This window comes from Amblyomma maculatum, chromosome 7, assembly GCF_055883805.1.
Source record: "Amblyomma maculatum isolate TAMU_Amacu chromosome 7, ASM5588380v1, whole genome shotgun sequence".
In the NCBI taxonomy this organism is placed as follows: domain Eukaryota; kingdom Metazoa; phylum Arthropoda; class Arachnida; order Ixodida; family Ixodidae; genus Amblyomma; species Amblyomma maculatum.
This window is the reverse complement of record NC_139350.1, coordinates 134,658,970-134,684,997: the sequence shown is the minus strand read 5'-3', so window position 1 is coordinate 134,684,997 and position 26,028 is coordinate 134,658,970. Positions and strand designations below refer to the sequence as shown.

The following is a 26,028-nucleotide window of genomic DNA, read 5'->3' as shown; positions in this document are numbered from 1 at the left end:
GTTCACTGTGCTACTTACCTGGTTTGGCAATGCATGATGAAATACTTGAACTGTCTGCGACGAGATTGAGGAGAAAAAAACTGCCAACATCAAGTTTTCGCCAGAAGGCAGTCGTGGCGCCATTTGGCATCGCGGGAGGAAAGCGCTGCGGTTTTAAAGTGTCTAGGCAAGCGTTGCACGTGTTGTAATATGGTAGATGGTGCCATCGCTGGCTTTTACGGCAAAATTGGCGTTTGCGTCTTTTGTTCCTTCAGTCTCGTCACAGACGGTTCTGGTCTCTTGTGTGCACCTAAACCAGGTAAGCACCACTGTGACACTCACTACACAACAAAAGCGCGAACAATGCGCAAGCCTTCTGCATGATTTCACCGTAAACGTGACTCTAGTCGAGGAAGGAGATTATTTAAAACGATTCCGATAAAGTTGCAGAACACTGTAAATAGCACGCAACTTGAGCTAAAAACGTTTTATTCTTCAAGCGATAGTACTAAAGCATGTATTTAAATTTCACGTGACAGCGTATAAAGTTTGTTTGGTCGAAAAGGCTTCGCTGTAACCAAGATTTGAGAAAAATATGTCGGAGAAAATATCCACGTTATTTGCTATCAAATATGTGACACAACCTGTTTTTCTGCAGCGTTGAGGGTGGTCTCATATGGTATTGCTGCTCATAGCAACCTTTCCTAGTCAAGGTGGAGGCCAGTTCGCGGCATGAATTTCGCCGGCAGAATATGTGCAGCCTTTATCAAAAGCTCACAGCACAGAAGGTTTGCTTTCAACCCGTATTACTATTTCTACAATAATAATGGAACTCCCAGCCATTGGAGAGCATAGGCCGAAACATCTTCTTGCCTTCAGCAAGCGTAGAAACCTGGGAATGCATTGCGAGTCACATAGTGTCGCTTAGAAGTAGACCCCCTCGGCTGTAAAAGTTTGATAAAGGCTTTACCTCCGTTTGTATGCTGTACGTAATTGTACGTATGAGTGCCCAACGAGAAATGAGAGAGAAATTGAACCTTACATACCGCTAAACGCAGAGCCAATAAAGAAATTTGCGATACCAAACTCTATGTCAGTCTCCCAATGCTTAAAATCAGTGAAATGAAAACACAGTGTTAAAGGCGCTATCACGTCTAATCTAAAGGCGGAGTTTCAACATCGTCTAAATTTTTTCTTTGCTTCTATTCCCAAATATACGAAATTGGCATATATAATCTTGGAATGTGATGAATCGAACGTTTGCTTTACCAGCTTATGCAAGTTTTTCATTTTCGTCATAAGCTCATTCGAGCAGTCCCACTCCCATAGTTATTAGCTTCAGCTATAAAATGTATCAAAAATTTAGCTAGCAAGCAGCATATTCCTAGAAATTACACCTGCACTCGGATGACCACCTCATGATAGTTTTCCGAAAGAAAAAGGAAGGATAGAGAGGAAATTTATCAAGCTCCACCCTGACTATCCTGGGAATTTAAGCAGGTTTAAAAATGGAATGTTAAATAGGGAAGAAAATTGCGAAAACAAGAACTATGGGGGGCATTTTTTATTGCACGAACTACACAACACTGATAAATTAGGAAAATTCAAATATCAGCTCTGCCTCCTCCAGTGCATCTTTGGCCGCAACGCAGGCTTCATTTTCTGAAACATCTTTACACTTCTCCTGCAAAAGCAAAAATATAAAACAAGCAGACGTTAACCACTTTCCGTAGCTTAATGGTTAAGTTCACTGGCAACATGTTTACTAGTGGATAAACGCATGGGTAACACAGAAAAGCGTAAACTAAAATTCCCTAGTTCAGTCAGATAGCTGGGTCGCTTGAAATTACTCCCTTGGCTGTATGGCATAGAAGGGATTTTATTCAACTACGGAACTCACAGGTGATAAAATGTTTAACAACCCAACCAGCAAATTTTTATATGATTAATGTATAGTCTATGACCAAGCTGGCTGAAAAGGGTGACACTGCTGTGGTTATGTCTCAGAGTGTTTTAATTTGTTTTTCCTGCTATGCACAAGCAGCAGCACTCCCAGCCACTTACATTGTTTCATCACGTCTTGAATGTTAATTTTCGCAACCAATTAATAAGGGTCTCACCAGCTTGGCTGAAGAACTTTCTATTATTGCAGTATTCTATATTTTCATTCAATACTGACTGCCAACTTTTGGTGCATGCTTAAGTGCATGGTGGTGATTAGCAGAGGTACTTATGCTTGTGATATGTCTTTTACAAAGCTCGCATCAGTAAAACTGCATATCTGCCACCGCCGGAAAGTAACCTGTTGAATGACAATTAGTAAAGCCATGCTGCGCCAGAGCATGGAAATAAAAGCACAAAGGTGAACGTTACACACCTAGACGTATGTCAAGAATTTCAAAGATGCAAAACCAACGTGCCTTGGGAGCTGCAACTCTTTGGCATAGACTCTCTTCATGTTCAGTTTACAGTCCTAAGTGCATGCACATCCTAGCCACACAATCTAAATGGGCTGAACCAACATTTTGAACTCAGATTTGTTTCCTGATTAGAGAAAATGGAACATATTACAGTAATGAGTCCCAAACTAGAAGCCAAAGAGGCCTTCATTGAATGCTATGTAAACATATAAATATAAATATATATATATATATATATATATATATATATATATATATATATATATATATATATATATATATATATATATATATATATATATATATATATATATATATATATATATATATATATATATACCAGAGATGGCATCTTAGATATGAGTGCTACATGGACTTTATGGTTTTCAGTTTTCAAAATTTCTGCGTTTTTTTTTTCGGAGAAAGTTATTTTGGCAAATATCTTTTTGAAAAATAACTACATATTTGTTATTTTCTTCTGTAATCTCTGAGGTCAGAAATCACCCTCACTATTTCTGTTACCAAAAGGAGTTTATTTACCACTGAGTTATGTACAAATGATAATACCTGGGGCTGCGCTTGTATAAGACAGAACCTTCATAATTAAAACTCAAAAAAAGTTACATAAGCTAGATGCGATGCAATAAAATTCCAGACGATTACGTTACTTCCTAAAGCAAAATTTGAGCGCATCTCATCAGCTGTTTCACCTTTTCGATAGGTTGAGGCAAACATTTTGATATATATGTATGTGCAATTACAGACAACGTTTTTCATTTTTCAAGCATATGCCTTTAAGAAATACTCCACTAGCAGTTATTGACTGTCATGAAGAAAGCTCTGTGGTCGGAGTAATGAAGAGAGCAGTTAAGTTATCGGGAGGTGGCGGGAGGCAGAGCGTAGGCCCATAGGAATGTTGCGCGGCGAAGAGATAGCAACGATTGACTGATACCGCTGACGCCGCAAGCGACTGAAGACAACGTGGCTCTAAGTTTCGGTTTCCGATGCACGCACCGTGGTCCGCTTATAGCGAGCCGGCGCTTCGGCAACCAGAGAACACCCTCGCCGCCACGCAGGAGGAGGAGGGAGGTATACACAGCGGCAAATGGGGGCGGCAGGGCGCGCGCAGCAATCAGATAACACGTGCGATCGCCGCCAAGGAGGAAGAGGGGGGCTGAGCTGGGGGGCTGAAAGTGGAGCGGAGCTGGTTACGAGTCCGACGCCGACGACGACGCGAAAAGTAGGAACGGGTGCCTATGAGCTGCGATTTAAATGTATGCAAACTTAGATCCATGAACGGGGCTGACATGCTCTTTTGGGCTGTTGCACAGAGTAGATTGAGAGGGCAGAGATCATGTTGGCTACATGTTTGTGGCACTCATGGAAGTACAAGCTGGTGGTGATAGTGAACAAACACGGCTTAGCTAACACTCGCAATATCTCGGTAAGACTGGTTAGTAACTTTTGTTCACTGTAAATAATAATGGGTGCACTCATACGTACGAGTTCCATGCCAAACACATCGACCTCTTTCCATTTAAAATCAAAAAGTCCGAACCTTAGACAAGGATTAGCAAAGGCGATTACGCTATGCTGTTCATAAATTAGCTTTGTCTACACTAAGTATATATAGCTGGATAGTACTGAAGAATGCAACGGCAGGAGCCCCTCACCAAAGCCACTCTGGCCCAGTGGCATTGGCAGTCATGATGATGTGGAAATGCTTCTTTGTTGGCTAGTAAACATTGCAGACGTGCAGATGGCTGGCAGGTGCAAGAGGATTGCGATGCCTTGATTATTGTTTAATGCTGCTAACTGATAGGTGTTATTTAGGGGGCGGGGGGAGGGATGCATTAGCTGCTTGCTCTTGGATGTGCCCAACCGTACCACTGCGTTCTATGAATGACATTCAAGCGATGCCCGTTTTTATATAGAAAGACAGTTTGATGCCTTTTATGGATGATTTCCATGCAGTAAGGCAGCACACTTCTTGTCGTGTCCTTCTGTAACATTCAAAACACCCTGAAGTGTGCCTTCCAAAGTTGGCACAATGAACGAGCAGCTTTTTCAAAAATTGTGCAGCAACGAGGAAAGATGTGTATCTCCAGGCGAATTTCGCACCCCTCACGTCGCAAATAAAATATTTCTTTAATGATATATGTCTAAAGCAGCGAACAAAGCAGAAAACTAAGTGGGACAACATGTCGTTCCTCTTTTTTATGCGACTTTCCTGGAACAAAAAGGCCAGTTTGTTTCTTCTTGGCCGCTTCTCCGGGTGTGTTTATCTTAGAAGTATTTAAAGTTCTAAGGGAGCGCTTAACTCGCAGATGTCAGCTGCGTTCTCCATGCGCCTCTGCACTCCACCATGACAACCATATTTGCTTACATTTATTGGAGTTTTGGGAAACATCTTGATTTTGATGGCTTATAAGCTGCAGCTTGGGCAGAAATAAAATTTTATGCCTATAATATTGTCACGGTGTTTGTGACCGGGGAAGAGAGCCGTTATAGGGGAAAATCCACGGTCACATTTTTAAGATACGTCCTGAAGCCTATTCACTTCAATGTCTCGCTCTGAGCGCCCCTTGCCATGCCTCCCTCCTTAAGCGTAACGCACAAAGGCACATGTGCACACAAAGGACAAAAGCAAACAAAAAATTGCTGATGAGGATTTTCAGTTACCGCGACAAAATACGGCTTCATACACAAGACATGAACTGTATATGTACGAGGTAACCGATGGCCTCTGCTCTGGACCATTCGGGAGCACTTCGTAGTTTACGTCGGGGGGGCGCCGCAGATTTTATATGGTCCGATGTAGCAGTAAAGTAGCTTTTTTGATAGGCCGCCGCATCAAACAGGAGTCCACACCCAAACCTGGCCCCCTGTGCTGTAGGAAGCTTGTCTGTGGCGGAGGTTGTACCGGCGTGAATCCTTGTCGCATACCCGATTGTCGCATAAACTTAAGAATGTGGCCCGCAAGTTCGGTGTTCGAGTTGTTTTTTCGGCCCCAAATAAGCTTGGAAAGATTTGTTCTTTCGTTGATAACAAAACCAGTAACGCTTTAAATCCAAAACAGGTGTGCAGGAAAAAACATGACCGGGAGTATGTTCCTTGTTGTCAGGGGGTGGTCTATAAAATTCCCTTTGCCTGTGGTCAAGTGTATGTTGGCCAAACGGGACGTTGCATTAACACACGTCTCTGTGAACATAACCGCTCCCCGGTATCTACCTGTTCCTCGAACTTAACAGACCATTGCCATGAATGCCAATCATGTTCACCTTTATTCCATTATAGCGACATGTTGTGCAAACACCCGGTGCAGCTGACATGTGAAATCGTTGAAGCCTTTGAGATGAGGAAAAGAAACAGGTTGTGCGTCAGCAAACCTTCGCTGTTACTGCGCGATAGTGAAGTGGCGTATCTTGACAACTCGTAGCCACACGTGCTCTTCTTTGTATTGGTTGTGTTCCCCTATATTATAGTGTTTCCGATGATTAAAAATCAGTTGAGAGTCAGCGCTTGTGGTGTCTGTTTCTATTTTTTTCGTCTGTGTGTTTTGGTCTGTTTTATTTTTAAACCTTGTCCTGTTACTGGGCGATGTGGACGCCTGCTATTTGATGTGCTTGCTCAGTATCCTGGGCAAATTGCTCGGAGTAAAAAGAAAAGTCGCTATCCGTTTCGCAAGAGAGCATTGCGTCCAGCATCGTCGACACCTCCCTGCCGTAAACGAGGTGAACAGGCGTGAAACGTGCTGTCTCTTGGACTGTCGTATTGTGCGCGAATGTCAGGTATTGTCATCCCAAGATTGTGCTGGGCGTCGACACACATCGCCAGCATGTCCGCCACGGTCGTATTAAGCCTTTCTGTCAACCCGTCTGTCTGTGTGTGGTAAGCACTAGCTTTTCGATGCGCAGTACCGCTGAAATGAAAAACTTCGGCCAGAATTTAGGATGCAAAGGCAGTCCCTCTATCAGTAATAGCACAGGTAGGAGCACCGTGCCGCAGTATGATCTGGTGTACAAAGTAATGGGCACTTCAGATGCTGTACCACTAGGTAGAGCTTTGGTATCGGCATAGCGACTACTACATTCGGTGGCAATGATTATCCAGCGGTTGCCAACGGACGACCGAGAGAAAGGCCTGAGAAGGTCCATGCCGACTTGATCAAACGGCACGCGTGGTGGTATTATGGGTATGAAGAGGCCTGCAGGCTTTGATTGCGGAACGTTTCGACGATGACATTGCCGACAACTCTGGACACAGCACTTATCAACAGTGGCAAGGTTGGGCCAGTAGAATGTCTGCTATATTCTAGCAAGTGTGCGAGAATAGCCCAAGTGTCCAGAGGTCGGTTCATCGTGGCACGTGGAAAGCAATTCTAGGAGAGCTGTGGGTAAGACGACGAGGAAAGTTCTCGACTCGGATCTAGAGTTGCGCTCATATAGCACACCACTTCTCAGGCAGAAGAATGATAGGCTCCGAGAAAAGCACTTAGGTATGGTGGCTGGCTGACCTTCTAAATAATCGAGCAGGGCTCGCAACTCTGGATCGGTACGCTGCTGCTTATTCAACCTGAAGCATCAACAGCTCTGAGAAAACTCCCAGCGTCATACGTGTCTGGTGAAGCGACCTCAACAGGCGCATGATAGAGCGTGTCAGCACCTTCTGCTTACGTCCGGACGTAAAGGCTATAGTGAGGCCAAACTCCTATAGGTGAAGGTTCCATCGCGCGAGGCGGCCGCAAGGCTCACGCAGGTTGGCTAGCCAGCGCAAGGAAAGGTGGTCTGTGACCACTTTAAATGGGCGACCATAAATTTAGGGGCGAAATTTTGCCGCAGCGCAAATAATAGCGAGGCATTCCTTTTCAGTCGTTGAATAGTTCGTCTCGGCGCGAGAGATAGTATACGGCAGGCCTAGGCAATGCATCATTGAACACTGTCTTGGCATGGCACGAGAACTGCTCCAAGGTACAATGTTAATGGCGTCGGTGTGTATTTCTGTCTCACCCTGCTCATCGAAATGGGCTAGAGTCGGCAGTGATTGGAGACGGATATGCTGCTCAGCAAAAGCAGCTTTTTACTCGAGAGTCATAACAAAAGGGGTGTCTACCCGGGTGAGCCGAGTCAACGGTTCAGCGAAGTTATCGATAAAACGGCTGTAGTAACTGCACAAGCCGAGGAATGGGCGAACAGCTTTCTTGTTACGTGGAATTGAAAATTCTGCAAGAGCAGCAACCTTATCAGGGTCGGGCTTCACGCCAGAGGCGGTGACGACATGGCTTAGGAATTTGAACTCTCGGTTGACAAAGTGGCATTTCTGGTGGCTAAGTGCCAGAGTAGCGGATCGAAGGGCTTCGAGCACTGACAGCAGGCGCTTAAGATGCTGTGAAAAAGATTCTGCAAAGACCACTACGTCATCTAGGTAGACTGAGGAGCATTGCCATTTAAGGCCGGCGAGGACAGTTTCCATCATCCGCTGAAATGTGGCCGGCGCGGATTCAAGCCCGAACTTTAAATTCTTAAAGGCCGTCGTGTGTGACAAACGCTGTCTTCTCACGAGCTCGCACATCTACCTCAATCTGCCAGATGCCACTTTTTAGATCGATGGAGAAAAAATGCTTTCCACGGCGAAGGCGGTCGAGATAGTCGTCAATCCGCAGAAAGGGATAAATATCCTTCTGCAGGTGGCAGCGTGACACTGTCCGCATAAACTCGAATACATTTAATGGTCGTTTTGCATTGCTGATGGCCATCGCTTTCTCAGTAGAAAATGAGACCTTAAAATCTTGGAGGTATATAACTGCTCCATATTCAGGAAGAAATTCTACGCCCAGTCGCGTCACGCTAACAGCTTTTCAGAACAAGGCAGCTTATCAGAAACTTTGACTCTTGAATTTAAACTCTGGCCGTGCACATGCCCAGAGGAGTGATCAGATCACCACCCGCAGTGCGAACGTCAGAAAATAGAGTAATCAGCGCCAGTATCCAACAAAGCTCGAACATGGCGACCGTCCAGTATCTCGGGTACGTCCAAAGAAAGCTTCTCGCGTATGTCAGGCTTTTGAGTCGAGTGCTCTGCTTCACCTGCAATTCGTCGTCGTTGCCGGCGTGCTGTTGCGGCGTCCGTTCCACCTGCCAATCGTCACTGTTGCGGGTGCGTTGTTGCGTCATCTGCTCAATCGGCAATTCGTCCTCGTTGCGGGGGAGTAGTACGTCATCTGTTAAACAGGCAATTCGGCGTCATTGCGGGTGCGTTGTTGCGTCGTCTGTTCCACCGGCAATTCGACGTCGTTGCGGGTGCGTTGTTGCATCGTCTGTTCTACCTGCAATGAGTCGTCGTTGCGCATTCGCTTTTGCGTCGCTGGTTTCACCGGCAAGTCTTCGTTGCGGGTGTATCACGCTGGCGTCGAGGTGGAGATATGATTGGTAACCGCGCACTTTTCAGGTATCGATGCGCAGTCTTTCCGTATCAGTATCGATGGGGGGGGGGGGGGGGGTCTCCCGTGCAGCGTTGTTCAGCGAGTCTACTACCGAACGTCGCTGCTTTGTTTTCCCGCCAGGGACTGGGCGATCGGCCCTGCGCTACCCATAAAGAAATTGCAAATGATGCAGAGGTCGAGCACTGAGCGACTGTGTCGAGATTGCCACAAACGAGATGGAACAACACGGCGCAGATTATTGACGCAATCTTCCATGGCTCAGGGCCGTTCGCCGCACTGAGACCGCGGAGAATCGGCGAAAAACCATTCGAGGCCTAGTCGACGGTAGGGACAGCGCCAATAAATGTGACGCGGTTCGCCGCAGTGAAAGCATAACGGCTGTCAATGGGGGTACGCCACTCGTCTGCTTTCCGTGTAGACGATCGGGAATCTGTTATGTACTGGATCACGGGGGCTGATGTTGTCGGCGCAGCTACGTTATCTGGACTGAGGCACGGCGACGGGGGCTGAGAGTACTGCAGAACCTTGGCGTATGTAGGGCGGTGACACTCAGGTGGCGTAATAGGAGTAGCAGGGCAAGGGTCCCGCTTGGAAACGGAGGCCGGAGCGCTTGCTGCACCACATCGCGGATAAAGCTCGCAATGGAGATAGGAGCTGGTTGAGGTGTGCCATAGAGCCTTCAGAGTTCGTCGCGCACAATCGAATATACAGCTTCCCTAACGTGGATGTTTCAATGCCATGCGATTGTAACTCAGCAGAAACGGAGGCGGCTTGGACGGTATGATCCTGTGCCGTAGCTCGCTGCTGAAGCATTTCCTCTATCACGAATGTTTCCGCAAGGAATTTTGCGAACGATTTCGGAGGGCTGCGGGCCAGGCCAACAAAAAGCTGCTCTTTGACGCCACGCAAGAGGTGGCGCAGCTTTTGGTCCTCGGACATCGTAGAGTCCACACGCCATGTCTTCAATATATGCCACGACAGTTTTGTTATGCATTTGGACCCGAAATTGGACAGTGCGTTCAGCCCTTTTGCGGCGATCTGAGCTAATTACGTAAGTTGCCGCAAGAGGACGCTTGAACTCAATCTAAGACAGCTGCTCTTCATGGTTCCCGAACCACGTCCGACCGCCATCCTCAAGGCTGAAGTAGACGTATCGAAGCCGGGCAGCGTCATCTCAGAGGTTGAATGTAGCTACCCGTTCGTAGTGTTGCAACCAGTCGTCGACGTATTGATAGGTGTCCCCGTGAAAGGTCTCTTCGACGCCGGGGTTCTGAAACGTCACGTAGGTGGGGGTCGCCCCAGGCATTGCAATGACGTCGTGTCTGCCGGTAGTCATGCCCGATGGGAAAAACTCTCTGTGGTCGGAGAAATGAAGACAGCAATTAAGTTATCGGGAGGTTGCGGGAGGCAGAGAGTGGGCCCATAGAAATGTTGCGCGGCGAAGAGATAGCAACGACTGACTGATGCCGCTGTCGCCGCAAGCGAGTGAAGACAACGTGGCACTCATGAAAGTGTAAGCTAGTGATGATAGTGAACACACACTGCTTAGCTAACACTCGCAATAGCTCGCAAGCAGTGGTTAGTAACTTTGGTTCAGTGTAAATAATGATTGGTGCACTCGTACGTACGAGTTTTATGCCAAACACATGGACTTCTTTTCATTTAAAATAAAAAATTGGCAGTGGCTTAGCTTGGTTAAGCCTGGTAATTGCGAAAGCGATAGCTATTGCTACGGCAAGGTTCAGCTGGTGGTGTAGCTGGTTGTGGTGCTTGTGGTTATAATTATGGTTATGCAGTGCAGTGATTCACTTTGGCCATGGCATATGGTTCAACTATTATTTTTTTGCGGGGTGCTGCCTGGTTATTCTATGTATAACTAGTAGCGAGGCAAGGACTGCCGTGGCTGCAACTATATACTTGGTTGTAGGTGAGGTTAAGGCAGAATGTAAAACTGCCGCTCTGGCACCAGCTGCAACGGCATTCTTTACGCCAGAGAAATGAAAGCATCCCTGGAAAGTGCGTTGGTTCGACCTGCCACTAGGCCACCTCCTATAGTATCCAACGTTGCACCCCCGGCGGTAGCTGCGGCTGCAGCCCCATGATTCTTCTTAGGTTTAGGAGCATGTGGCACAACTGCAGCTCCGCCCGGCCGTAGATCAACGTTGGACTTGACTATCGATGTGTAAGGGCGTACCCGAACCGGCGTCCCAAACGTCATTCTAAACGGTCTCGCAACATTCTCATGGATGACGTCACTGCGGCTGTAGTGCTCCCTCACGGAGAGAGCGGGAGTTAGGCCGCGGCTGGTAGCTACTACCTCGCGAGCCGACGGCGCGAATTATGGCCCCTGTTTTTGCGGCAGATGGGATGACGTAAATCCGGCTGTAGCGCCTCTCGTGGAAGGAGCGGGAGTTAGGCCGCGGCTGGTAGCTACCGCCTCTCGAGTTGACGGCGGGTGTTGGGGCCCCTGCTTTTGCGCAGCCGCGCTTGGCGGCGCGCCAAAAGTCACGCTAAAGGTCAATGGTAGCTACCGCCTTGCTACGCGAAGGGCTGAAAAGTGAAAGTAGCATTGCTTTCGCAGTAAAACTCAGGTGGTAGGCCTCGTTGACGATGGCTGGTGCGGTGAACGTGTGTTTCCTCGTATATAGGACTAGCACTTCTTTGCGGACGGGTACGGGACGTCAGACTGCCCATCTATCAGATTTGTCACGCTGTTGGTGACGGGCTAGCTTAAGAGAGCCGGTAAAGGTAAAAATCCCCAGTCACAGTCTTAAGATACGTCTTGCGAGGGCGGAGCCGATTAATCCAACGTCTTTCGCTCCGAGCAATATCATACAGAAAAACTTTACACTTCCTTAAAATGTTAGATGATGAATTCTAGTAATTCTTTTTACCAGTCTTAACTGCCGCCCTAAGCAAGTGACACTGCATGTTACTGCGTAGCACCAAGCAAACCCAAATGATCGTCGATTTGACTGTAATAATTCTTGCATTGTGAAAACGGGATCAACTACTCCGCTATTAAGGGTTTTAATGAACATAAAGTAAGTTGCACTATTACATGTGTGCCGCAGAATGCTTGGATCAGCTGAAGCACTGAATCCTCGAAGCTCATATTTCGCACCAGGTGGCTGTGCACAAAGTTTGCTTGGGGTACTTATCTGATTCAATCAGAAAACGTCAGGTGTGATCATTGTATGCGGTCGCTGCGAAGTGAGGAAAGCCACTGCCCCAACGCTGGCACCGGTGGTGCCACTTTGTGCTGTTTCCAGCAAATCTATCATAGCAAAAGGAGAGGCGATGGAAGGATGATGCAATCAGCAAAAGGTGGCTGTAGCGGTGCCAGTGCTGGAAAAGCAGCTTCTCTTGCTTGGCTGCCAACACATACGGTATGAACATTCGACTTCTGATTGAATCAGGGAAATACCCTGAACATATTTGGTACACAAATCTATTGTTGACCAAAAGCCATTGCTGTGCGAAATTGCAGCAGCGAGAATGGAGTAGTTTAGCAGGGAGAAGCATTCAGCGGCATGCACGTAATTTAACCACACGCTTCATATGAAAATATTTGCTTACCTAGGAATCAATGCTCTCAACACTGAGGTTGTGCATTGAATGCTTTGCACCTGTACGCTAGCAACATTTGGGCAATAGCACAAGCTTCTCGCATTAAGTGTCTTTTTAGTCAAGTCATGCATGAAACTTCTCTGTTCATGCACTCATTACTTACCAGAGCTTCTTTTAGATCGTTGTAGGTGCTTAACATCTTCGAATGAACACGTATCGACTTCACCTGTAGTCCCACGACTACACCTACCTACAATAAAAGAGGCATCAAGCCAAATAATTAGACAGGGCTTACGAGAAGAGAAACAGCTCCACATCTGATAACATCAAAGAAATCAGACACCATGCAATAATAGGTCTGAGAATATGCAATATTCAAAGTGAGAACAATAAAAAATATAGTATTTATTAGCAATTTGAATATTTTACCAGGTGTTTCAGTAGGACCAGAACTTTCTTTACTATTACTTATGAGATATCATGGTGGCTTCAGTGGCACTGTCGCGTCTCTCATAGCCTGAGTTGCTTTGGGACGTTAAACCCCACAAACCAACCAACCAATCAGTGGCACTGTCGTAGCAGTAATGGCAGTCATCGGAAAAAAAAAGATGAAATATGCTAACTAGTTAGGTGGTTAACAAACTTTTCTTATTAAGCTCCAGGTTGTAATAGAAATTTGTAGCCAGCCGTTATTAACATCCACAACACATTTTAGAATTTCAGAAATGCGATATTACTGGGTGCCATGATGCAACTTTTTTTTTGCCTCTTCTGAAAGAAAACACCTTTTGAGTGGGTTGTGAACTCTTGCCAATCGCTACTTGCCACAATACATCTATACACCTTTTCAAAGGGCGGTAAATGAGTGCCACCATATTGTTAACTGGACTGTTTTAGTATTTGGCGCTAACATAGTGGAAGCTGCAGCAGAAATGGTTTTTCAGCAGTCCAGAGAGGAGGTGTTTCGACATCTCTTTTACACAAAGGAAAGGTGTGTATTGTGGCCTCTATTGCATTGGGGCAGTGATCCGTGGAATGCACTGCAACCGGGGCAGGACATGGCAGGTCTCGTGGCAGGTGCCAGCTGGAGCAACGCGTAGTAAATGACATCACTCCACAGCCCGCGCTTTCAAAAAAGAACATGTAGTGGAGAATAGCTGTACAACTACAGCACCACAGAGGTTCCCATTTTCGAAAACTAAAAAAGTGAAAGGGCTATTTCCAATGGCCTACTACATATCTTCAATAACATTGAAGCATTTAATAGTTATATTTAGATCAGTAGATTTATTTAAAATGGCAATGTAGTTAGCATGTAGATATTTAACTGTAGCAATGCAGAGATTTCAGTAGGGCAAGGCGTGTCAGACCACAAGTTAATATTTTAACGGTGGTTATCACAAAATCAAACGCGGCAGCAACAGAGACGAAGAGTAGTCAGAGACTTTTCAAGGGCTAATGATGTTACAGTAATTGATTACATGGATATCCAGTTTGACAACATGGTAAAAAATGTTGAAATTTTTTGGCAAACGATTTGCGACGCCATCAGATTTTGTGTTAACAACTATGTGCCCGCAAGAAATGTTCGTAGCCGACGCTTCAGTTTCTGCATTACCAGTAACATGCATACGAAACGTAAGATGACGCGACTAAGGAGATAAGACAACACGAAACCTGCACACTTCTATGAACTCAGGCAAGAGTTACTGGAAAAAGTTAGGGACTCTAGAAATAATTACTTTGGTCATCATCTTCCTGACTTCATATAAAGCGACGCCAGAAAATTCTGGCGTCACCTAAATGAAAGCAAAAAGAAAATTAAGAAAATTTTAATTGCAGACACAACAATAACTGATCCCACTGGAATCGCTCAACATTTCAACGTTTACTTCCATAGTGCATCCACTGCCGCCTAGGAATTCAGGGCTCAGAGCACACATTTAGCACGCACAAATGAAGTAGTGGTTACTCGGGAAGGGGTCATAGCTATGCTTTTAAAACTCGACACTAAAAAGCCTTCTGGGCTTGACGCTATACCGAATTCTTTTCTGTGACGGTAAGCGGAACAACTATCTCTGTTCTTGATAGATATTTTTGACGTATCACTTGCCACAGGGAAAATACCAAACGACTCGAGGGTGAGTACCTGTCGTTCCTGTTTACGAAAACGGTGATCGTTTGTCTGTACGAAAGTACATACCGAGCACCTGTAAGCAATACATTCCGATGGCCCGTTTTACTGTTTTGGAATGCGCTGAACCGAACGGCAACATGTATTTCTGTGCCCATGTCGAATACATTCAGCACACGTGACTTGGTGTTAATGTCAGGTTAATATCTTAGAACTGTAGCTTGTTATGGTCCGGCAATTCGTGGGTAACAGTTGGACTCTTCGCATGTCGTTTGAAAAGTGAAACAACCTCTTCCATAGTTAGTGTATGGCATTGGGTTGATATTTAAGATAAATCAAATAATCGTCATCCTAAACTTTTCAAATTTGTATCGTCATCCAAAACGCGCACCAGATCACGGTCCTTGCTAGACAAGAAAATTTCAGCTTGTATAAAAGCCACGCACGAACCAATGCAAATACCATCGCGCTGAACAAGGTTCTCATTGTTAAAAGAAACATAGCTTGAATAAAGGTAAATATCAAGTCTAGGCATAAAATTTTCTAGCTTCTAACCACATGCGTTCTGAAAAGCTATTACACTCTTATCTTCAAAACAAGACCTGACAGCGCAAAACAGGGCATCGTCGGGTATGAATTGAGCACGTTTTCTACGTCAATAGGGAAAGCAAAACGAACAGGTGGTGCTCAATGTAGGTAATTCACTATATTTACCGAATTTCTTTCCGAAACAGGTCTTTCACCCCTAAAAACTTCAAACACGTTTGAGGAAACCCGCTGATTTAAAAAAAAAAAACACATCATTTCATTGCTTATTCTTGCATAGACCTAGATATCTGTTTCAGGAAATGAACCAGAGATTTTATTCCTGCAACAGTAAAATACGGTTACATGGCCACTAACCAACGCGATAAGTAATAATAAACAAAGAAAAAAGAAACATAACTTTAGAGATAGGTGCAAATAGCCTCAGGTCCATTTTAGCTGGGATATTACTGTCATGATTAAATTGCAGGATATTGTACGGACCGAAGTGATTAGTTATGATTATAATCGTATTGGTTTATTCATGTCTTTATTTGGTTAGCGTTGCCTACTGCAACTTGTCACTGCAATGACGTACTGCTACGGGATATTAGAGCTTTTTAATGATGCGTGCCCAGATATTGTTTCCCTTTCTGATTATTGATGAATGGGATAAAAACTCCACTGAAGCAAAATGCAAGTGTCAGATGCCAGGGTGACTGAAATTAAAAATATAATCAGAGCAAATGGTGAAGCCACACATACATACACACTTCCTTCAAAATGTAACAGAAGAATATTATCAGGTTATGGTAAACGCCAGTATATTTTTTATTACTCAAACCGGCTCACCCCTTCATATATCGAATAAAGTAAATACAGGAGCAGTGCCTCAATAGCAGAGCTTCAGATCTGAAATAGAACATGGCTGCAGAAGAAATGCAGCAGAAATGCAGCACTAAACAGGCTACAGATCATGTAGTCTTCATCAATATGGCATTGATGGAAGTGCCATTAAACTGCCATGAAAGCCATACCACGACCGTATTATGAGGCGCATATACATGGCTTTGGGTCTGACAGTCACACTAACAAACATTGCAAGTGTAAAAATATGGGATCGAGAAGTTTCTTAATCATCAAACGATCCTAATCTGGTGACGACAGTCTGAGTGGAAAATGTCATCATGGTAAACAAAGCTGGAAGTTGCTACGGAATCTTTCAGTATGTGTTTGGCATGTGTTTAAACAACTGCTGGAGACTCAGAATTTACTTGTTCACAGCTTAACCCAATAACGTTGTCTTGATGTGATCTTGGATTCTGCATGTTGTTAATTCTCCTTGTACATTCGGATAAACGTAGAGCGCCTTGCTTCATACCAGGCACGCGAAATAGAGTGCTTGCCAAGTATCAGAGGGCTCATATGACTTATTATATTCAAGCAATTGTAATATGCGTGCTCAGACAACTGCCGTAGGTGCAAATTTCAGAAAAGACCAGTGCTTTGACACTAGCGTCAGGTTTTTTAGGATGCATGCTGTGCACAAATGCATGGCAAGCTGACATCTCCAAAGGTCAGTAAGGAATTTTCTAAAGTTTCGTGTTAAGTAGCGATTCAAGCTTGCCTATACTATGACAAATACAGCAGCTGTTGGCGGCCTGCAGTGCTTCATATACTCGACAAATACCAAGCCCTCTGGCGTTCAGTACTCGGCAGAGAGTGACGTTTGCACCGTCACACCAATCCAGCGGCACCAAAAGCACCAGCGGCACAAAACGTCTCATAAAGCTGCGTTCTCGCTGAAGCCATGCCACAATAAGGAGCGTTTGTGAGTGCGGTAAATTCGTGTTCACTTCTCGCTCACCTGCTGCCTGACACTGCTTTCCTCCTTGCCCATTTCTATCAGCTTGGTCAATTTCTCCCTCTGTTCTTCGATGTCCACAAGGCGGAACGCCTTCTCCTTTGTCACTCTGCAAAAGTCGGTCCATTTGAGAAAAGCTACGTGGGCGTCATTCACAAATGGGCTGAAGCACTTCCGCGTACAAGAAATGGCTAAACTTGCCATATATTATCTCTTTAGCAAGGCGTAAACACCGTAATACTTAGCTGAATTCATCGCCCGAACTACCGGCGACGTATATTCGTTACAGTTATTGAGGAGGCATTTCGATCTGATATTCCTCAATTCACAGTAATAACTGAAACAGGATAAGCGTACCGTTTTAGAACTTCCGTCTTCATTTTCAGCTCTTGAACGGCGTCCATCTTCAGAACTGCTCGAGTGAGCTCAAGGGTTGCCAGGCCACCCTAACCACAGATCGCAAAATTTGTTTCCGTAGTAACCCAAATATTGCCAAAAATTACAATAAACATTTCATTTAGCCCAAAAGTAGCCGAAATGTATTTTGTGAGGTTAGATATATTTAATTATGTTTGACAAGAATGTCAGCATGCATTGATATTTTACACTTATGACCGCGCGCGGAGTGGATGGATGAATGGAACATAGGAGCGTTCCCTTTGAAACGGGGTGGCAGCAGCTGCTATCATGCTTGTTTATTGCCTTTTCCGTAGGGCGACACCATATGGCCAAACAAATCTTACAGACTCTTCCGGGCCTTAGTTTTTGCAAGCCAGATGGGAAGGATCACGTGACAACAAGGGTGACTTAGAACTTGAGTCACGGCCACGTGTTGCGAATCTAGTCCTGCTTGCCCTCTCAGGACTTTTTTTTCATTTTAAATTTTTTCCCCGCCGCTTTGATCACCGGGCGGGGAGAATGCGGGAGTAGGCGCATCCTTACCCTCTGCGCTCTTTTCTTTGGGGATGTTTTTGATTGCGATAGCAATACTGCAACCAGGTTTCGACCCTTCGCTTAGCTCACTGCCGGTTGCCATGGGTGTCCTTGAACCGCTGCGAAGAAGAAGAGGAGGAGGAAGAAGGAGAGGAAGAAGAGGAATAAGAAGACGGAGATGAGGAGGAGGAGAAAGAAGAAGAAGGAGGGGGAGTAGGATGAGAAGAAGAAGAAGAACATTCGGTCACTGGCAGCTAATGCTTTCGCTCCACATTCGGTTCAGCAGCGCTGAACCCTTCTCATATGTGGGCTGATAGCTTATGCTCTCGCGCCATACCCTTAAAGGATGAGCTTAAGTGTCCCCAATAATGTAGCAACTGACACTGATAGGGCGTGATAGAAGAACCAGAGTTAAACCACAACTAAATTTTTCTGGTCTCTAGCGAAGGGCGTTCTGATGCTGTGGGCTGTATGTGATTCTCCCGCAAGCTGTTTTGTTTTTTTCTACTTTCTTCCCCCTTTCCTAACTACTGCACAGACGGGAGAATTCAGCCCCCCGGTGACACGGGGGTATCGCACTCTTCTTCGCTCCCCCTAAAAATACTTTGCTACCGCTTCGTTTTAGAAACTCGCAGGTTTTGTAATTTTTTGTGCGAAGCTAGGATACCAATATATCAAGTTCTCTTTCTTATACATTGTTTACCACGGTGTGAAATGTGTCATTGTAGATAGGATTGCCATGTATTTAAGCTGTCAGTTATATTAAAGGTTGTGGGCCTGGTGCGCTGCAGCTTCGGCTGTACTTGTAGCGTCCTCTGGGAGGTGCACCGAAAAATGTGGCTATTTGGATCCGGTGCCCCGGCTAGCGCCGACGCTGTGCTCCGATTTCTTCCCGGATCCACGCAAGAATAAAGTAATAAACGCCCACTGAAATGAAAGCCACTGCTTACTGTTGTCTTTAAGATCATTTCCAACCCCATATTTCACCCAGCGCGTTTCATTTTGGCTGCGCATTTCTTGTTTTCTTTTAATGACTGCACGCTAGGTGTCAAGAATGGCAGTTCGCTAGTATGTTTCGAGCTCGCGGCACGCGACAAAAAAAAAATACGAGGGACTTTAGTTACTAATGCAGTGAACGGCAAAAGCCTGAGAAGTCTCTTCTTGTCTAGCATTACTGCCATCTGCAATCTTACACTTGAACGCTCGCCAAAGAACGCCATGCGAAAGGAGCGAAGCTTTACGTTCCAAACGCACACTTACCAGAGAAATTGTGATAGAAAATTAGAGGGTCTCTTAGATGTCCTTAAGATGAGAATGACGAAAACCTACCCTTCCTCTCCTATTATTTGCCTCCCATCGTCATCCTCTTGTCGACATTGGTTGCAGTGGTAGACATAATTTAATTGGTTTACAGAAAAGGAAAGGGGCAGTATCTCTCACAATTTCTCCGGCAAACGCGAGTTTGGACGGTACTCCATCCCTCCTGTCGCGTGGCGTTCCTTGGCAAGCGTTCAAGAGTGGCGTTGCAGATGGCAGGGACGTATCCCGCCTCGGCCAGTTAGAACGCCGCAAAAGCGGGACACTGTCCACGACAGCATGCTCCATTAAAAGCCTTCGCCTTTAAACCGGGGTAGGTTTTTTTTTACCTTCTGGACCCATCTCGAGCTAAGAGCTGTACTATGTATGCATGTTTGGAACCAGGGCCCAGCAAGTATTCGGACACTGCCCCTGTTGTAGAGAGCGCGCAGCCTTCCTGCCGAGCGGGAGTTTTTTTTCTTTAACGAATTCCGAAAGATAGCTTCCAGCTACTCTTGGCGCTCGCTTTCGGGTAGTCTAGCCTGACGTCGAAGCACGACATCGAGACCGAAACACATTGCAGTAGTGCGCGGTTTCTGGCTTGCCATGCATACATACTATTTCCGCAAAAGGCAAAAGAAAACGCACTTTAAAACTAACAACTTGATTTACTCCTGTTTTATATGTGCCATAATAGTTATAAGAATACAGCTGGGAATCAACCAAAAATAAGTTTTGTCGGTTTTCTTGGAAATCATATTGTCACGTAGTGGTGACAAGGCCGTTGACACCAAAAGACACACAGGCTTGATGGTACTGAAATTAACTCTTTATTGGGTTGACTTGAGCCCGCAAAAGAACCAAGCAACTCGGCGACGGCGACCGCAACAAACGTGCTCGTCGATCACCGAACAAAGAATGCCCGTCACACTCGTCAAAGCTCAATTTAAAGGCTGCTCAGAACAATCTAGATAACGTCGCAAACTGCTACTAGCACAACCTGGAATATTGTAGAAACATAGGCAAGTGATCGGAATCTTCGAGGCAGATCTCGGCGCTTCGTTCGTGACAACAAAAATGACAACGCGTCGTATCGCGACAACGAGCATGAACAAGCACGGGATCCAGAATTTGATACGCGTGCCAGAATCACAGTGATAAGGCCGCATGCCGGTGGCTGGTGAAAAACACACGGTTTTGAAGGTTTCGCGGCATTACTCCCCCTTAAAGAACGTCACCCCGATGTTCCATAATAAAGAAAGCGACTTAAATTGAAACATTGCAAAGTTTAAACGGCGTGCGTACGGATTCTTTACCGCGCGTAATAAGGCTTTAGACGGAGAACATGTACGATTACAGGGCTCGCTCGTCGCCGTTGTGATGCTGTCGCACCGTCGGGAATGACTTCATAGTCGAGTTGTCCGACGCGGCGAATGATTTTGTATGGCCAAAAGTATCGACGCTGCAGCTTTTCACTTAGTCCACGGCGGCGAATTAGAGTACAAACCTACACTTGGTCCCCTGGATAATATTCTGCGTGGCGTCGTCGTAAGTTGTATCGTCGGGTGTCGGTGCACTGTTGGTCTTTAATACGCAGCCGTGCGAGTCGTCGGGCTTCCTCAGCCCGCTGTAGGTAGGCGGCGACGTCAAAGTTGTCCTCGTTGGTTACGGTGCGGCAGAAATGCTTCGAGCGTCGTCATGAGCTCTTTGCCGTACACAAGCTTGAACGGGGTCGCTCTGGTCGTCTCCTGGACTGCCGTGTTATACGCGAAGATCCCGTATGGCAAGATGGCGTCCCAGATCTTGTTTTCAGCTTCAACTTGCATGGCAGTCATGTCCGCGATCATTTGGTTCAGGCGCTCCGTAAGGCCAGTGATCTGCGGATGGTATGCAGTTGTTCGTGGATGGCTTGTATGACGTAATTCCAGGATGGCTTCGTCAACTCTGCCTGTAAACGCCGTTCCCCTGTCCGTGGTGAGCACTTCTGGGGCGCCGTGCCGCAAGAGAATTTGGTCGACAAAAAATTTGGCAACTTCTGCCGCGGTACCATTGGGCAGTGCTTTTGCTTCGACGTAACGGGTAAGGTAGTCAGTGGCCACGTCGATCCACTTGTAACCCCTAGACGAAGCTGGAAAGAGGCCGAGGAGATTCATCCCAATTTGATGAAAGGGCAGATCTGGGGGCGGAATCGGGTTTAGTAGTCCCGCTGGTCTGATCAGCGGCGTCTTGTGTCGTTGGCACTCACGACATGTCTTCACATAGTGGGCAACTTCGGTAGGCCATCGCGGCCAGTAGTACTTCTCTTGGATTCGATGCAACGTGCGTGCAAACCCCAGATGGCCTGCTGTGGGCTCATCGTGCAACGCCTGCAAAATTTCCTGCCGGAGGTTTTTAGCCACAACAAGAAGCTGCGCGGTCCTGTTGAGTGCGAAGGTCTTCTTAACGAGGAGACCATTGCTTAACGCGAACAGTGATAAATGTCGCTTGAACACAATTGGAGGGGAAGCGGTCTTTTCTTCAAAGTAATTGTCTAGTGCTTTCAGCTCAGGGTCTGATAGGTGTTGTTCTGCGAAACTGCTGGCGCTTACCGGTCCAAAAAAGTCGTCTTCGTCGTCTTCCTTCGGCGGCGCATCGGCAGGGGCTCGTGAAAAGGAGTCTGCTTCGGAGGGCTTGCGGCCTGACTTGTACACGACTGTGATGTCGAGTTCTTGAAGACGTAGGCTCCATCGGGCAAGGCGGCAGGAGGGGTCCTTCTTATTCGTCAGCCAGCAGAGCGTGTGGTGATCACTTACCAACTTAAATGGTCGGCCATATATATACGGCAGTGACTTTGAAGTGGCCCAGATGATCGCAAGGCACTCCTTCTAGGTGGTCGAGTAATTCGCTTTGGCTTTCGAGAGGAACCTGCTGTCGTAGGCGATTACGTTCTCCTCTCCGGCATTCTTCTGACTGAGAACGGCGCTTAGGCCCAGACTACTCGTGTCGGTATGTCTCTCGGTCTCGGCGCGTTCTCATCAAAGTGGCGTAGCACAGGAGGAGACTGTAGGCGGCGCTCAAGTTCCTCGAAGGCTTCCGCTTGAGTTGCTTCCCATCGAAATGGCTTTTCTGCCTTTGTAAGCTGCGCAAAAGGTTCGGCGAGGCGCGAAACGTACTTGAAGAATCGTCGGCAATATGCGCACAGACCGACGAATCGGCCTACAACTTTCTGGCCACCTGACTGTGGAAACTATGCGATCGCGGCTGTTTTCTGTGGGTAGGGGCGAACTTCTCTTTGCTGACAATATGACCAAGAAACAACATCTCGTTGTAGGCGAAGTGACATTTCTCTGCACTCAACGTTAAACCTGAGGACTTGATTGCGTCAAGTACTGTTCGAAGCCTTCTCAGATGGTTTTAATGTTTGACGAGAACACAACGATGTCATCCAAGTATACCAAACAAATCTGCCACTTTAAGCCCGCCAGGACAGTGTTCATTACGCGTTGAAATTTGGCTGGTGCGGAGCACAAGCCAAATGGCATTACCTTGAATTCGAAGAGGCCGTCCGGTGTTATGAACACAGTCTTCTCACGGTCTCTTCGTCGACCACAATTTGCCAGTAACCGCTCTTCAGGTCCATCGACGAGAAGTACTTAGCGTAACAGAGCCGGTCCAGAGTGTCGTCGATGCGGGGAAGCGGGTAGACATCCTTCTTAGTTAGGTCATTTAAGCGACGGTAATCAACGCAGAAGCGAAGTGTGCCGTCTTACTTCTTCATCAAAACGATTGGTGCCGTCCAGGGGCTGTTGAATGGCTGGATCACGTCATCATGCAGCATTTCCTCAACTTGATCGCGTATGGCCTGGCGTTCTCGCGGCGATACACGGTAGGGGGTTGACATAGCGGTCGAGAGTTTTCGTCCGTGATGATGCGATTCATCGGTGCGAACAGTGGCGCAGAATGTAGCCGGCCTCACCGCAGTGGAAGCGCAATAGCCAGTTGTTCGCTGTCCTCCACGCGTCGCACTTCCTGGGGCTACGGGGTCGTTGTTAGGCTTGGCGGGTGGGGGTTAAGGGGCCGCTTTCAGGAACAGAATGGTAGCGGCGAGGGCTTGGAAAGTCATCAAGTCGGGGCGCAGGGCCACGTAATGCAGTAGCGCAGTTCACCGTTGTTGCCTACTGTGCTGGAACTGTCGATGCCGTCGCTTTAGGAACGCCCAGCTCCTGCTGGACTTCTTCACGGACGACGTCCGCGAGCATCGCCACCAGGGGTTGTTGCGATGATGGCAGCAATCGGCGGAGCTGCTCTCGCACAATCTCCCGGATGACGTCCCGAAGGTTCTCTCCACTTGCAGATGCGCTGGGGTAGCGGCTTGATTAGTCCTGTTGAAGTGGTCGCTCATAGTGGCGTATCCCGGTGTCCAACGTCTCCTCGATGGTCGATGCTTCACTTTCATATTCGTCCACAGTTTTCGGACATTTGCGGTCAAGCCTTGAGTGACTCTCTAACGCCTCGCAATAAAATGTTACTCTCTCACCTTCGGTCATGTTAGGGTCGGCGCGGCGAATTAGGCGCTTCATCTCCTATGCGTAGACCAGGACGGGCCTGTTTGAGTGTTGAGGTCTTAAGTGGAGGAGGGCCTGAGCTCATTTGTTTGGACAGAACTTGCAAAGGCCACCAAAAACTCTGTTTTGAATATCTCCCAATCCTTTAAAGAAGTCTCGTGATTTTCGAGCCAAACTCGCACATGTCCTTGAAGAACAAAGTAGACTTTCCTGAGTTTCGCAGCGTCGTTCCAGCCGTTGAATTCTGCCACACGGTCGAAAAGGTCCATTCAGTCTTCCGCATCTTCACTGGGCAGTCAGTAGAAGATGGGGGGGGGGGGGGCTCTCGGTGCTGCACGAAGACGACTGGTGCTCTTGACTGGGCTATTTCCAAAGTTGATGGCTTCTGGTGTCGAACGGGGTCAGGCTGTAGGCAGGTGCCTCAGGGAGACAGGAACAAGGCTGGGGTGTTCGCATGAGGGATCAATAGCAGCACCTCTACCAGATGTCACGTAGTGGTGACAAGGCCATAGACACCAAAACAAGACACAGGCTTGATGGTACTGAAATTAGCTCTTTATTGGGCTGACTTGCCCCCGGAAAAGAACTAAGCAACTCGGCGGCGGCGATAGCAACAAACGTGCTCGTCGATCGTCGAACAAAGGATGCCCGTCATACTCGTCAACGCTCAATTTAAAGGCTGCTCAGAACAATCTAGATAAAGTCGCAAACGCTTATTAGGAATTAGGACAACATGGAACTATGTATAAATATACGCAAGTGATCAGAATCTTCGAGACTGATCTCAGCGCATCGTTCGCGAAAAAGAAAATGATAGCGCGTCGTATCGCGACAACGCAGCGTGAACATACACGGGATACAGCATCGACACGGTTGCCACTATCACAGTGATAAGGCCGCATGCCGGCGGTCTGTTAAAAAACAACAAATACAGTTTTGAAGGTTTCGTGGCAATATGAGAGTGAAAGGAGACAGCGCTGGACCCAACAGTGCTGCATGGTGAAGAGATTCGCGTTTCGTACTATAGCTTTCGCTCTCTGGAGCTTCTGCTTAACTTAGCTTTCATATCTCGTGTTATATTTAGTCCGCACGGTAGCCTTTGGTAGCCTGCACGTTACACACACATATGGAGTGACAATTTTTATGAAAACGAGAGTAGCAACATAAACCAACACCCTGGCTACTAATATATATTAACAACTATATTTCCAGCATGTTATGGATAGGGTGATCGAGCTTCGTCAGACAGTAAACTGAAGGGATACGAAAGTGCGTGTCGCTCGCCATATTTAGCGCTAGGCGCAGAACGAATATGTTCACACTGTTTCGCGAAAAAATAATCCCAGTATTCATCTTTCTTGGCTCAGCGATGTGACTCATCTCTAACTGTGGCACCCGGCCTTGCAGATGCAACTGAAATCTTTGAGATATTGCGTGGGTTTGCAGACAACTATATACAACAAAACAGAGGTACATATATGTGGTGAAGAGGTGCTGAAAGGGAACAAAACTCACCTCCAAGATGAGACATAGAAAACGCTTATCATTTGTCCAGTACATATTCTGAAGATATCGGAGGGCCTCACTGCACTGTGAAGTGCCTCGCGCTCTCCATACACGCGTGCTTGGCTTCGCACAGTTTCTCACCGTGCACCAAGCAGTAATACTTGAAATATTTCTCAACATTGACACTCCTTCGAAATTCACAGAACAGTACGCGCTTCGGAGTTTTCTCTGTTATGCCTATTTTTGTGCTCACTGCACTGCCTCAAGACACCACTCGTTTCCACGTACCGAGTAGAAAAGAAAGACTGCGGCAGAACTGCCGACCACCAAAAAAGCACGCATGGCCCGACGCCTTAGGGCACATCTCCAGATACAACCTGTGCTCTTCCCTTCTTGTGGAGAGCTTTTTTAAGGGCCTTCTCATTGGCCGACGATGCCAAGCTGTACTCGACTCTCGCTTCTGGAGGGTCAAGCATACCGTCTACATTGCTACCGAGGAGAAAAGCGAGTACTGCTCGTTGTGTACACTGGCTTAGTTCATTTTATTTACCTGCTAACTTCCAAAGTGCCATATTGCTCATATTCCGAATTTCTTCTTGAAGGAAGTAAAAACGAAGAGCCGTCAGCAGGAGCGCTCGTGCGTCGATGGGTTGTGCGCAAAGCACCGCCGGCCTTCTACCTGATAGCATGTACAGGTAGCGGCTTTCTTTGCTTTGCTCTTGTTTTTTTTTCGCAACACACACACACACATGGTACGTGTCCCTTGAGTTCGCATGTGGGACGAGGCAGGAAATGAAAGAAACAAGTTTCATTCT

General features: G+C 46.7%; 1 protein-coding gene across 1 annotated transcript; it reads right to left on the bottom strand.

Annotated features, from left to right (window-relative positions):
• Nucleotides 1–1,533: 1,533 nt before the first annotated feature.
• Nucleotides 1,534–17,346, bottom strand: LOC146184801 (uncharacterized). Its single transcript, XM_084608842.1, has 4 exons — nt 17,292–17,346; nt 16,938–17,043; nt 12,575–12,661; nt 1,534–1,663 (listed from the first exon to the last, which is right to left on the bottom strand). The coding sequence occupies exons 1-4, from the start codon at nt 17,336–17,338 to the stop codon at nt 1,574–1,576; spliced, it is 330 nt and encodes a 109-aa protein (XP_084464968.1). The 5' UTR covers nt 17,339–17,346; the 3' UTR covers nt 1,534–1,573.
• Nucleotides 17,347–26,028: the final 8,682 nt, after the last annotated feature.